This window comes from Salmo trutta, chromosome 26 (assembly GCF_901001165.1).
Source record: "Salmo trutta chromosome 26, fSalTru1.1, whole genome shotgun sequence".
NCBI classification, from domain to species: Eukaryota; Metazoa; Chordata; class Actinopteri; order Salmoniformes; family Salmonidae; genus Salmo; species Salmo trutta.
Genome location: NC_042982.1, coordinates 9,265,793 through 9,280,596, shown reverse-complemented (window position 1 = coordinate 9,280,596; position 14,804 = coordinate 9,265,793). Strand labels below are relative to the sequence as shown.

Here is a 14,804-nt window from a genome sequence, read left to right as displayed (position 1 = left end):
ACATAATATTATTGAAGCTAACAACTACAGACCTTCAAACATCTTATCTGTTCATGCAGTTTTACATGTATTGAATGAATAATGCTTTGATTCATTGTGATAATGGTTTACATGCATGCTGAACAATGTGCCTAGCAGCTTGGAGCCCAGTTGTGAGGGGAACTTTCTGTTTCTACTTTCTGTCTGTTAAGTCACTGTCACCTCCACCCTGAGTAGATACACTATATATACAAAAATATGTGAACACCCCTCCAAATTTGTGGATTTGGCTATTTCAGCCCCACCCGTTCCTGACAGGTGTATACAATTAAGCACACAGAAATCTTAGCGCTACAGCATACAATGACATTCTAGGCGATTCTGTGCTTCTAGCTTTGTGGCAACAGTTTGGGGAAGGCCCTTTGCTGTTTCAGCATAACAATGCCCCCATGCACAAAGCATACAGAAATGGTTTGTCGAGATCAGTGTGGAAGAAATTGACTGGCCTGCACAGAGCCCTGACCTCAACGAACACCTTTGGGATCAACTGGAACACAGACTGCGAGCCAGGTCTAATTGCCCAGATCAGTACCCTACATCCACTAGTGCTTTTGTGGCTGAATGGGTGCAAGTCCCCACAGAAATGTTCTGACATTTAGTGGAAGGCTGTTATAGCAGCAAAGGGGGGGACCAACTCCATATTATTGCCCATGATTTTGGAACGAGATTTACATTTAAGTCATTTAGCAGACGCTCTTATCCAGAGCAACTTACAGTAGTGAATACATACATTTTATACATATCATACATTTCATTTCATGCATTTTTTGGTACTGGCCCCCTCATGGGAATCAAACCCACAACCCTGGAGTTGCACACACCATGCTGGCATTGCAAACACCATGCGCTACCAACTGAGCCACAGGGAAGACTGTGGCTTAGTTGATGTTCGACAAGCAGGTGTCCACATACTTTTGGTCATGTAGTGTATATACTGACCAGATCATATGCATTATGTCAAACATTGATTGTAGCCTACTGGGTGGCAGGTAGCCTAGTGGGTGGCAGGTAGCCTAGTGGGTGGCAGGTAGCCTAGTGGGTGGCAGGTAGCCTAGTGGGTGGCAGGTAGCCTAGTGGGTGGCAGGTAGCCTAGTGGGTGGCAGGTAGCCTAGTCGGTGGCAGGTAGCCTAGTCGGTGGCAGGTAGCCTAGTCGGTGGCAGGTAGCCTAGTCGGTGGCAGGTAGCCTAGTCGGTGGCAGGTAGCCTAGTCGGTGGCAGGTAGCCTAGTGGTTTGAGCTTTGGGTCAGCAACCAAAAGGTTACTAGATCAAATCCCTGAGCTGACAAGGTACAAATCTGTTGTTCTGCCCCTGAACAAGGCAGTTAACCCACTGTTCCTAGGCCATCATTGTAAATAAGAATTTGTTCTTAACTGACTTGCCTAGTTAAGTAAAAAATAAATACAATAAAAACAGTGATTGGGTAAACTGCGCCTGTACTTTGCACTCCAGAACACCTGGTGGCGCCGTGGCGATGACAATTTGGTTGTAGACTGTCAGACACCACAGAAAGAGGTTCCGCTTTCAGGAAGTTGCAGCAGAAACAATTATGTGGCTAACGTTGTCGTTGTCTAAATACGTATTGTGATGGATTAACTCAATTATTTACTTTGTGGGCAATGCATGAACATTCACACATTTTAAAATATGGCTAATATGGCAAGGACCGGAGACATTATCCATTTAAACGTTGGAGGAAAAAGGTGAGGACTGGAATTACTTTGAATAGCTAGCTAAGTTACCGGCAGCAAGCTATTGTTGGTGGGTGGATGCTAACTACCGTTAGCTATCTAAAAGTTGCTGACTGGCTGGCTAGCTAACTAGATAGCGAGCTAGTAACATTGTCCTAAGTTAGCAAACTAACTACTGATAGTTAAATATTTTTCAGCTTAACGATCTCTCTGACAGTAACGTTAGCTACTGACTTCACAGTGCAGCTGGAACGTGCAACGCTAGCTAGCTAAGGTAATGTTCGCTTGCTAACGTCTTAATATTTTTGAACATTATCAAACTATGCTCATTTGAGTGATCATGTTGTTTCAGGTTCAGCACCTCCAAACAGACATTGACATGGGTCCCAGACTCCTTTTTCTCAAGGTATGTAGCTATCTATTTATTTTGAGACATAGACCCATGCCTTTATTAAAGTCACAAGTGTCTTCATAATGACTCACTACAACTCATTCATTACCCGGACATAGTGATGACATATGGTCATTTGCTGTAGACCTTACTTAGTGATGCTAACGAGTGAGTTGTGTTGTCTCTGCCAGTCTTCTAAGTGGGAGGATCTCAACCTTGAAGGATGAAACTGGAGCGGTAAGTTGTCTAAAATAGATGGGGAAAAACCAAGGTTGTGTGTATATATAAACCTATTTGAATTTGGCAACCACTTAGGCCTACATATAACACATTTGTAATGTACTGCTGACCTTTATCTCCCACAGATCTTCATAGATCGGGACCCATCTCTCTTTACTCCCATACTGAACTTCCTGCGCACCAAAGAGTTGTTTCCCAGGTGCTGATTCCTTTGGTTACATTTGTTTACATTTAATAAGTAAAATATATATTCAGCCTTGATGGTAAGTTGTTTTCCAAATTAGATTTCTTAACCTTTCATTTTAGGTCCATAAATGTGCACCTGCTCATGCATGAAGCGGAGTTCTATGGAATCACTCCGTTGGGTGAGAAAGTGGCCAGTAGCTAGTCGAATACAGCTGTGAATGAGAGGCTGTCTTTCTTTGTGTGTGTTAGTGTCTCCACCTTGGTTACTTTTTTTTCTCTTCCTCAGTGCGTAAGCTGCAGCTTTGTGACGAGCTGGACCGATCCTCCTGTGGAAACGTGCTCTTCAATGGCTATCTCCCACCTCCAGGTAGGCAGATCTACTCTAGATTTGACTTCACTTCAAGGGCAGGCAAGGTGTGTGTTAAGTTTGATTTCCTGATCATCTCTTCTTCTGGACCAGTGTACCCGGCGAAGCGGCGGAACCGTCATAGTGTGGCGGGGCCTCAGTATATGGGTGGGCGTGCCCTGACCATGGAGAGAGCTCCAGTGAGACGCAGCAACACTATGCCACCCAACCTAGGCAACGCGGGCATACTGGGTAAAGCAACGATGGAGGAGAGGATAAGTGGTGGTAAGGCCTCGGAATCACATACACATTTAACATGCCCATTTAACATACATATTTTACAAGCATTTCGCTACACGCCGCAATAACATCTGTTAAATATGTGTGTGACTCGTAAAATTTGATGTTGAAAATGTGCAGCAAAATGCTTATGTGGTAGTTCCCTCAACAGTGCAGTACAACCAATATCAATAATAACAATGAAAGTCAAGTAAAAAATAACAAGCAATTGAAGAGGTAGAATGCATGTGACAAATGGAATCTATCGCTTAATGTTTCTTACCGTTAAAACGATAAGAAAAAGTCATAAAATTCCACGTCAATTCACAATGCAGAATAATGGTCCTATTACGTATTTATGACCGCAAGAGCTGGGCAATGTAGTTTTATCTACCGCAGTCATATATCCTTGAATGCGCCTCGGCTACGGCATGTTTGCAGTGATGCCAATTTAGCAATTTTGTTGCTAGATTTAGCAATTTTTCAGACTACCCTGGCAACTTGTTTTTCAATCAGCACCTAGCAACAAATTTAGCTACTTTTAAAAATATATTTGGAACTTTTAGCAACTTTTGAAAAGTGACTCAAACGCTTAAAATGCACGCATTTTCCCTCTAAATGACACAAAAACTATTTTCTCTGTCACACACTCAGTCACAACACACGTGCCTGGCTGCAAAAGGGCATTGTGAGTGACGTCGGCAGCAGGCGCTCAGCTCGTGCACGGGCGGCAGCAGGCCAGCAGCAATTTCAGTAAATTGCAAGTCATTGTTGGCTTACTGCAGCAGCAGTAGTATGCGTTCGACGAGACAAACCCAATGAATATAGTTGGTCACAAATGTTTGATCTTGAACAGAACTTACAACATCAATCAACATGTCTCAATCAAAATTGTACAGCCAGAAGTACAGAAAAGAGTGGGAGTCTGTACCTGAATTTAAAGGGTGGCTGAAGCCAGTAATTGGGGATGATTGTCGGGCATACTGTGCATACTGCAAATCAGATATGCTTGCAAAAATGTATGACATCAAAAAACATTGTGCTACGGCAAAGCATATAAAAAAAAAAAACGTACAACCTCACAACGCAGTCTACATTACCACAGTTGGTTAAGAAAGTGGGTAACTGCAAAAGCGCAGAAGCTACTATGGCAATGGTTATTGCGGAGCATTGTTCGCTGCTAGCATGCAACCATTTAGGTATGGCTTGCAAAGCTGCCTTTTCAGATTCTGTGGCAGCAACAAACTTCCAAATGCACCGCACCAAGTACACAGAAATGATTAGGGGAGTACTGGCTACTTATTTTCTCAAAAGGGTAACATCAGATGTGGGGGATGAGAAGTTCAGTCTCCTTTTGAATGAGTCCACTGATGTCAGTGTCTCGAAATACCTGGGTGTGGTGATTCGGTATTTCAGTGCTAAAAAAAGAATTGTTGTGTCCACATTTCTTGGGCTGGTTGAATTGGAGGGGGGCGATGCCAGATCAATAGCAAAGGCGGTAGTTGAGTTTCTTGAAGTGTAACCTTAAAGAGAATCTTCAGGGTATTGGCACTGATAATGCGTCTGTGATGACTGGGGTGCACAAGATTTTAAAGGAAAAATGTGCATTGCCCAATTTGGTACTCATCTGCTGTGTGTGCCATTCTTTACAATTGGCTGACAGTGCAGCATCCAAAGAAACCATTCCTAGGAGTGTTGAGTACTTAATCAGGGAAACCTACAACTGGTTTTCCATTCCCCCAAAACGGCGCAAGGCGTACAAAGCAGTGTATGCCACCATTAATTGTGGCCAGAAACCCCTGCAGATCACCAAAGTGTGTGCCACACGTTGGCTATCGATTGAGCCTGCGGTAACTCGTATATATCGAGCCAGTGGGAAGAACTGAAACTCCACTTTGAGTTGACCAAGGCCAGTGAGCATTGCTACTTGGCGGATGTGCTCCACGCCATGTACATGGACAAGACCAACTATGTCTACCTGACATTCTTGAAATCAATCCTGTCCGACGTACAAGTTGCAGTGAAGTCATTTGAGGGAGAGCAAACAGATCCTGTCAAGCTTTTGGACAATCTGGTACTCCTCTTAACATCAATTTGCAGCAGAGTAGTCAACTCTATGGCAAAAATTGATGTCCTGAAGGATGCCATTGATGGACATCAGTCCATCACCATACCTTGGGTACCTTTTTCAAGAGCACGGTGTACCAACTCAGTCTTGCGCCAGAGGACAAGAAGGTCATTCGGATACGGTGCATCAACTACATTGTTGCTTTAAGCAAGGAGCTGCAAGCAAGGCTCCCAGACAACCTTGAAGCCTTGCGAAACATGGCCTTGTTCAGTGTTAAGGAAACGCTAAAGCATAATAAAGGCACCACTGAAATTATTAAAGTAGCTGAGCTACTGGAATACCAGCCCCAAACAATTGATACAATTGTTTCCCAATGGAGAAACATCCATCTGTTTAGGTGGGACTCAACTGAAAATACAGTCGAGTTTGAGTGAAGTGAATAACTACACGGACTCTTCCGGGTCAAATCCATTTGAAGAACTGTGCAAAGCTGCATTCGCTGCCCTCTCCTTGCCACACTGAAATGCGGAGGTTGAACGGCTGTTCAGCCAAATGAGTGTGGTCAAGTCAAAGTTAAGAAATAGAATGTCACTGCACTCTCAACTCCATACTCCTGGTGCGGTATGGACTGAAGCTGGCTGGTGATACCTGTTACCGGGCATAAACTACCAAGTGAAGTTCTGCAGCAGTTTGGCACCACAGCAGCATACAGCTTTAAGGCCACTCCATCCTCTACTGCTGGTTCCAGCACCGTGATAATGCAGTTGGACTGTGAAGAGGATTTCCTTGCCAATCTATGATTCATCATATTTACAGTACGTGTGCAAGGAGTGGACTTTCTGGAACTGGCGGAGACACACAGCTGATGGTGGCAGTGTGTACTGCAGTGTGTGCGAGAACAGTGGCAATATCTGGAGGAAACCATTGAGCAGCTAGCCAGCCAAGCAGCACAACAACCTGGAGAGAGATGCCTAGCGCACACATCATTATTTGAGTTAAGTTGCTTGTTCAATAAGATAGCATATATACCTTGTTATTTGCTTGTACCTATAATTGTTGATCAGTTAGGTAGCGTGTTAACTACCAATACACTGCTTAAAACTATAATTGTTCAGAATGTGTAGGTTTACTAGTTGAGAAGAAAATAAATAAAATGTAATTGTTCAATAATGTGTAATTGTTTAATAATTCAATGTGTTGTGTTTAAAATATCTAATATCATATAAAATATGTTTTACAAATAAAAATATGATAATAATAAACAAATCTAAACTAACAAATGTCAAATCATATTTTTCGCCGAGATGGCTAGTCAATTTGAGTAACGTTATTGTGTATTCTACGTAATAATGCAGTTTTACGTTATTACGTAATGACGTTAGCAACTTTTAGCAACAAATCGACCAGCCTCTAGCAACTTCCCCTGAAAATTAGTTGGCAACACTGAGCAGCAGGCCAACAGCAATTTCAGCAAATAGCAAATCATTGTTGGCTGACTGCAGCAGCACGGGTTCGACAAGCCAAACCCAATGAATATAGTTGGTCACGAATGTTTGATCTTGAACAGAACTTACAACATCAATCAACATGTCTCAATCACAATTGTACAGAAAAGAGTGGGAGTCTGTACCTGAACAAATGTCAAATCATAATTTTTGCCGAGATGGCCAGTCAATTTGAGTAACGTTATTGTGTATTCTACGTAATGACGCTATTTTACGTTATCACGCAATGTCATCACAACGTCATTTAGCAACTTTTAGCAACAAATCAACCTGCCTCTAGCAATTTACCCTGAAGATTAGTTGGCAACACTGCATGTTTGTTTGTCTGGGTACGCTACGACTTTTTAAATGCCGACACGAAACGTTCTCTGGAGATAGTTTTCGAAGCACCGCTGAACGGGTATTTTACTTGTCTGTAAAGGAATGACGCAAATGAAGCGGGACTAAAGTCCATCACTCGACAGCTGTCAATCAAATAATCTCGAGCTGCCTGCGCGCACACCACTCTCAAAAAATAACTTTAAAATTGGTTAAATACCATGACTTACCAAGCCATTTAGTAAAAAGAAAACCCATCTTCCTCTAGTAATCTACTCCTAAAATTCAGTATTTTTGGAACGGAGGAGTTAATTATTAGGCTACATTAATTCAGGCTATCGTTCATTTAGACCATATGCAGGCCATATAAAGTTTAAACCTATGCAGCTGGTAAATGTTTGAGTAGCCAATGGCTTACTAAATGAATACAAGCAATTTTTGCAGCCTGTAGCCTATTCAATTCTGGGAATTGTTTAAGTTTCAATTAAACAACTTGGTTATCTAAACCATATTGAATGTCAGGGTATTTTGTTATGTTGGCTATAGGCTTTCATTTGGGAATTAGAAGGCTCTTTTTCAAAGCAATTTGAGTTGTCAGTGTTGCTTTGAAAATAAGAAGATAGACTATCATTCTTAATTCATGGCATGGTTTCCTTTTATCCAAATGTTGAATAGAGATGCAGACAAACTCATTCATGCAGGGAAGGAGAATGGCCTAATAGCCGATTACTCTGGAGTTATAAAAACAATCAAATAAATTGATGTCATTTCAATGATCAGTTCTCTTAATCGGAGATAAATCTGTCCTGATGTCAGATATTGGGTGGGGCTGGCGTGGAGCGAGTGTGGCTCCAAAAAACTGACTGGTGCAGGACTGTGTTGTTTGTAAGTTTATGTGTAAGGGGCTGGATGTGTGGGGAGTCAGTGCAAACAGTCTCTAAGGTGCAGGTCTGTGCAGGGAGACAGCTAGGTGTTTAGAGTGAACCGTCCGTGGTCCTTGATGATCTTTCAGGCCAGTGTTTTTAACGTTGTATTTAGCGTCAGTATTGTCTTGTCTGGTTGCGCGGTATTGAAAGTAAAAGCTCTAACCTGGAGCCATTCTTTGTTAAGGGAATATTATCAAAAGGAGGGTTCACATTCCCCCACACCTGTCACTTTTTACCTTCCGACACAGCTCAGCTTGCAGACCCAGGCATGGTCCGCATCATCTGTGGCCACCACAACTGGATCGCTGTGGCTTATGCCCAGTTTGTTGTTTGCTACCGGTAAGAACACAAGACTTCCATGTACGATATCACAGTGTTATATGAATCAGTATTTTTGGTAAGGACCGTGGAGGGTGTTAACTGTGCTGTCCTCGTCCATCAGAGTGAAGGAGTCTACGGGCTGGCAGCAGGTGTTCACCAGTCCCCGTCTGGACTGGGTGATTGACAGGGTGGCGCTCAACGCCAAGGTGATGGGCGGCTCTCTGGGAGACAACGACAAGATGGTGGCCGTGGCCTCGGGCACAGAGATCATCCTCTGGACTATCTGTCCCGACGGCAATGGCAACGAGATAGGTCAGTCTGCAAACGAATGTACTCACAACTCTAAAAGTAAAGCGGAGGTGTTAAAACAAATATTATAGCTATGATATAGTTTTTAATCACTCAAGATGTTTGTTGACTTTTAGTATTTTAAGAGACCACTTTTCTAGGTTGTTCTGGGTGCTTATGTAAGGGCCGTGCTAATAGGTCTTCGTTGTACCTGCTTCCCTCCAGGTGTGTTCAGTCTGAATGTCCCCGTAGAGGCTCTCTTCTTTGTGGCGAACCAGCTGATTGCCACCAGCCACACAGGGAAAGTGGGAGTATGGAATGCTGTGACCAAACATTGGCAGGTAAAGTTGTGTCCAAACATTCTGTAAGAATGTCACGTTAACAGAACACATCACATTATGTGTAGTAATAATATATGTGGTCCTGTATGGTCCTTGCAATGCCAGGATTGTGGGTTCGATTCCCGGGGCCACCCATATCTAAAATGTTGCGTTGGCTAAATGGGATATATTGTATGTGTATTGTACATCAGTTGTTCATGTTTTCCTTTTGTCTTTCCGTTCTCAGAATCAAGATGTGGTTCCCATTAATAGCTATGATACTGCCGGTTCCTTCCTAATTCTAGGCTGTAACAATGGGTCCATATATTATATAGGTAAGGGAAGTCATCTTTTCTACCTATGACGCAATAATGTAAAACTATTCAAATAGTTTTTCCGTATAGAAGAATGCAGTCACAAGGTGTGTTTGTAGTATATGAATACACTTGCAAAGTATAGACCTCTCATTGACGTGATCTTGTCAACAGATGTTCAGAAGTTTCCATTGAGGATGAAGGACAATGACCTCCTAGTGACAGAGTTGTACCGCGACCCCACGGAGGACGCCATCACTGCCCTCAGTGTCTACCTCACGCCCAAAACAAGTATGTCTGCCTGTTTCGATTTTGAACTTCACTGAAATGAATAGCTTTTTCTGCTTTTTTTAAAAAGGATTAACAAGTATCAATTAGTCAATCGTGGTTATTGGAAATTCAATCTTAATAGATGCATGGTGCTAAACAATCTTTTTGTATAGGCAGCTGGCAGATTTTGAATGATTCCTGGTGGCATTTTGCTAACTCTTTGCCTGACCTTTAAACTAATCTTGACCTTTAACCTAACCTCGTTTCCCTAACATGAACCCTAACTTAAATACATTTCGATCCTAATGCTTCACCTTAACCTTTTGGGTCTGCCGGCTGACTATCCACTTCCATTTCTTGATATGCGCGGTACATAACACAGCATGCGTTGAGGCTAAAATGGTGTATGGGATAAAAGTCCCCAATGTGTCGTCAGGCGACAGTGGCAACTGGATCGAGATCGCCTACGGGACCAGCTCAGGCACGGTGCGGGTCATAGTGCAGCACCCAGAGACCGTGGGTTCTGGGCCCCAGCTCTTCCAGACCTTCTCAGTCCACCGCAGCCCCGTCACCAAGATCATGCTCTCTGAGAAACACCTCATATCAGGTGAGGATGGTTGGCCGGGAGCCTCCACGTTCTAGGGATGATCATTCATTTTTCGGTATATTCTACCGTTACCGCTTATGATGCACATTCATTAATTTAGCCACATTTCTCATTAGGATTGATCGATTGATTTTTGGATATCGGCTGACACAGCAATTTTTTAAATCGATTTTATTTCACCTTTATTTAACCAGGTAAGCTAGTTGAGAACAAGTTCTCATTTACAACTGCGACCTGGCCAAGATAAAGCAAAGCAGTGCGACAGAAACAACAACACAAAGTTACACATGGAATAAACAAGCGTACAGTCACAATAACACAATAGAAAAAAAAGAAAGTCTATATACAGTGTGTGCAAATGGCATGAGGTAAGGCAATAAATAGGCCATAGTAGCAAAGTAATTACAATTTAGCAGATTAACACTGGAGTGATAGATGAGCAGATGATGATGAGCATATGATGGTGTGTAAGTAGTGATACTGGTGTGCAAAAGAGCAGCAAAGTAAATAAACAATATGGGGATGAGGTAGGTAGATTGGGTGGGCTATTTACAGATGGACTATGTACAGCTGCTGCGATCAGTTAGCTGCTCAGATAGCTGATGTTTAAAGTTAGTGAGGGAAATGTAAGTCTCCAGCTTCAGCAATTTTTGCAATTCGTTCCAGTCACTGGCAGCAGAGAACTGGAAGGAAGGCGGCCAAAGGAGGTGTTGGCTTTGGGGATGACCAGTGAGATATACCTGCTGGAGTGCGTGCTACGGGTGGGTGTTGTTATCGTGACCAGTGAGCTGAGATAAGGCAGAACTTTACCTAGCATAGACTTATAGATGACCTGGAGCCAGTGGGGCTGGCGACGAATATGTACCGAGGGCCAGCCTACTAGAGCATACAGGTCGCAGTGGTGGGTGGTATAAGGCGCTTTGGTAACATAATGGATGGCACTGTGATAGACTACATCCAATTTGCTGAGTAGAGTATTGGAAGCTATTTTGTAGATGACTTCGCTGAAGTCGAGGATCGGTCGGATAGTCAGTTTTACTAGGGTAAGTTTGGCGGCGTGATTGAAGGAGGCTTTGTTGCGAAATAGAAAGCCGATTCTAGTTTTGATTTTGGATTGGAGTTGTTTGATATGAGTCTGGAAGGAGAGTTTACAGTCTAGCCAGACACCTAGGTATTTGTAGTTGTCCACGTATTCTAGGTCAGAACCGTCCAGAGTAGTGATGCTAGTCGTGCGGGCAGCGAACGGTTGAAATGCATGCATTTGGTTTTACTAGCGTTTAAGAGCAGTTGGAGGCCACGGAAGGAGTGTTGTATGGCATTGAAGCTCGTTTGGAGGTTAGTTAACACAGTGTCCAAAGAAGGGCCAGATGTATACAGAATGGTGTCGTCTGCGTGGAGGTGGATCAGGGAATCACCCGCAGCAAGAGCGACATCGTTGATATATATACAGAGAATAGAGTCGGAATTGAACCCTGTGGTACCCCCAATTACGTTAAACATTGACGTTGCTGACAAAGCAGCAAGCGTTGGTCATCCAAGTTTGGTGCATAAGATGGGCCCGTCATGCAGATATTTTTTGGGCTAACCCTGTTGTCATGTTGTCAGTGTGTGCAGACAACAACCACGTGCGGACCTGGACGGTGACTCGCTTCAGGGGCATGATCTCCACCCAGCCAGGCTCCACCCCCCTCACCTCCTTCAAGATCCTCTCCCTGGAGGACATCGACGGCCACGGAGGCTGTGCTGCCGGCACTGAGATAGGTGAGCAGACCGATGTCAAGGGTCAAAAGTGGACACTGGTTTTAAATGTTAATTAGAAGTGAACATTTTAGAGATGCAATGGGAAAGGACTGTAATGGTCCGTACTGAGCGTTGCTCCTCTCTAACAGGTCCGTATGGCGAGAGAGACGACCAGCAGGTATTTATCCAGAGGGTCGTCCCTGACACAGACAAACTCTACGTGCGCCTCTCGTCCAATGGGAAGAGGGTGTGTGAGGTGCGCTCTGTGGACGGCACCTCCATCACCTCCTTCATGGTGCACGAGTGCGAGGGGTCCAGCCGCATCGGCTCACGTCCCCGCCGCTACCTCTTCAGTGGCCACGCCAACGGTAGCATCCAGATGTGGGACCTGACCACCGCCATGGAGATCGCAGGGAAAGTGGACATCAGGGGTAAGACAACCCGTGTGGCTTTTTGTGTTAACTTTTGTTTTTTGTTAAGTGATGTGTCATAGACATTGGGTTCTCTGTCTGGTTATCCCTCAGCGCTGGGCGGCCCTACAGAGGAGGAGCTCCTGGAGCTGTTAGACCAGTGTGACCTGGCTCTGACCCGTACGCCCGACATGAGTCCTGCTGCCTCCTTCACCCACTCCTCCTCCACCCCCCGAGCCTCCACCTCCAGGTACACCAGCCACCATTGGCACCTGCTACATGTCCCCATACAGCTTCATATGTTAACCCACTGATGATCTCCTTTTTTGCAAGATTACATCATATTCAGGGCATAAAATGAACACCCGCCACCCACCAAATGCGGGTAGATTTAAGTATTGGCGGATAACAACGTCTACTTCATCAGCCATGTTGAGGGGTGGGAAATTGGCATGGCTCTACAATGTGAGAATTATATTTGCATTTGTGAATAAAAATAGTTAGAAGTCAGGTATGAGCATGTGTGCGAGTTGCGATTTGTAGCAGAAAAAGTCGCTGTTTTCAAAGTACAGTATTTCTGCTGTTTTGTTTCATGGCTGCCAATCGCACAAAGAAATAGGAATCCTACATCCCACCTCACGCAGCAACAGCTTCACGCACTGTGAGTGAAGCGCTGATAGATTCATTTTTGGAGGCGCTGGCACAAGCATAAAAGTTGGTCTAATTTACTCAAGTTAGCAAAGTGAGACTCTGTCCTTGTGTTTACATTGTTTTCTTCACAAGCGCAGTTGTTTTTCAGTGTTAGTTAAAATCTGCTACTTCAACTGATAGTGAAGAGACGCTGTAGATGCGCTGTCCTACTAGTCACATCCCAAAACTTACAGACACACGTGACATGACTCCAGTAGCCCCGTTAGCACGGTAACCATCCACCCTTAAAGGGGCAGCTGAACATTTTGTCTCAATGTGATATTTTGGTTAAAATAAAAAAGGAAATGAAATTGAGCAATATACCACATTAGTTCTTACTAATACATTACAAAGCATGTTTTTTGTTGTTGTAATTATGGCCAAAAATCATTTTGGCTGGTAAAAAACATCTGTGGCGGGTAGATTTTTTCCATCTGCATGCCTCTGATCATATTCTCTCTGTTTATCTTCTCTCTGCAGTTTGCAGTCCCAGCTGAGTGAGAGCTCCAGGGAGCGCGGGGCCAGAGGAGGTGTGAGCAGCTTGGGTCCCTTCTCCGGTAGCCTGCCCCGTCAGGCCCCTCCGGTGCCTCTCACCAAACCCCGGGATATGAATCTCTCCATGGTGGGGTTGGGCCTCCAGCCCCACCACCTGGGTCTGAGCCAGGCTTCCCTCAGCAGCAGCGGCAGCCCCCGGCCCGTTCGCACCGCCCTCCAGGACAGAGACCGGGACGGTGGCATGGGGTCTCTGCGCAGAGGCAGCTTCGTGGAACGTTGTCAGGAGCTTGCCAAGGTCTCGGACTCTGCGGGAGGGGCTGAGGGGGGCACGCGGCGCAGCCTGGCCGTATGCTCAGAGTTGGAGGCTAGACTGGGCCTACGGACCCCCGCCTCTTTCTCCATCACCCCTGCAGCCTCTCCCACCTCATCTTTATCTTCATCACTGCGCCGGCCACATCCCACCTCACCCAGCCCTGCCCCTGCTACAATTGTCAGTCCAACCCGCTCCCAGACCCCTGTGTCGCCTCGTCGAGCTGACACCTCCCCTACTACAGAAGCCCCGCCCCTTGAGGCTGCAGCAGCCACTCCAGAGAGCTCCTCCCCTGTGCCCCCCACCAGTCCTAAACCCCCTATGAATGAGACCAGCTTCTGACTGGCTCTGTGATGTATGTATGAGTGAGTGGACTAACAGGACGCTTTTTTGTGTTCCTGAGCATGTGTGGTTTAGTGACGGCACATATTGTCATATTTATGGACTTTTCCTTGTTTAGCATCAAGGATACATATCAAATGTCATTCCTCTGTTTTCAAAAGGGCCAGCTGTGATGTAGGCAAGATTCATATACAATATATCCAAATGGTCAATGTATTGGTGATACAAATTATAACTCCAGCCATGTATGAATGTGTTCTGTTGCATTTGGTAGAGCAGTGCATTTTATTCAATTACGCTGAACAAAAATATAAATTAGGCCCTAATCTATAGATTTTACATGACTGGGAATACAGATATGCATCTGTTGGTTACAGATACCTTAAAAGAAAGGTAGGGTTGTGGATCAGAAAACCAGTCAGTATCAGGTGTGATCAACATTTTCCTTGTGCAGCACAACACATCTTCTTCGCATAGTTGATCAGGCTGTTGATTGTGGCCTGTGGAATGTTGTCCCACTCCTCTTCAATGGCTGTACGAAGTTGCTGCATATTGGCAGGAACTGGAACACGCTGTCGTACACATCGATCCAGAGCATCCCAAACATGCTCAATGAGTGACATGTCTGGTGAGTATGCAGACCATGAAAGAACTGGGACATTTTCAGCTTCCAGGAATTGTGTACAGATCCTTGCGACATGTGGCCGTGTA

The 14,804-nt window shown here is 44.6% G+C and overlaps 1 protein-coding gene across 2 annotated transcripts; it reads left to right on the top strand.

Annotated features, from left to right (window-relative positions):
* Positions 1-1,562: 1,562 nt before the first annotated feature.
* On the top strand, positions 1,563-14,341 carry LOC115163031 (SH3KBP1-binding protein 1). Of its 2 annotated transcripts, none has more exons than XM_029714607.1 (17): positions 1,563-1,739; positions 2,080-2,133; positions 2,310-2,355; positions 2,484-2,557; positions 2,665-2,723; positions 2,831-2,911; positions 3,005-3,175; positions 8,235-8,325; positions 8,429-8,619; positions 8,821-8,936; positions 9,163-9,250; positions 9,404-9,520; positions 9,936-10,106; positions 11,712-11,867; positions 11,996-12,277; positions 12,371-12,506; positions 13,427-14,341. In XM_029714607.1, the coding sequence occupies exons 1-17, from the start codon at positions 1,684-1,686 to the stop codon at positions 14,091-14,093; spliced, it is 2,556 nt and encodes an 851-aa protein (XP_029570467.1). In that variant the 5' UTR covers positions 1,563-1,683; the 3' UTR covers positions 14,094-14,341. The 2 variants fall into 2 exon arrangements, with proteins under 2 accessions (XP_029570467.1, XP_029570466.1); XM_029714606.1 differs by having other exon boundaries at positions 9,918-10,106.
* Positions 14,342-14,804: the final 463 nt, after the last annotated feature.

Coding starts and splice junctions, on each gene's coding strand:
- LOC115163031 (XM_029714606.1), top strand. CDS start 1,684: ATGGCTAATATGGCAAGGACCGGAGACATTATCCATTTAAACGTTGGA. Junction 2,724..2,830: donor CTATGGAATCACTCCGTTGG/GTGAGAAAGTGG, acceptor TCTCTTCCTCAG/TGCGTAAGCTGCAGCTTTGT. Junction 8,937..9,162: donor CTGTGACCAAACATTGGCAG/GTAAAGTTGTGT, acceptor TTCCGTTCTCAG/AATCAAGATGTGGTTCCCAT.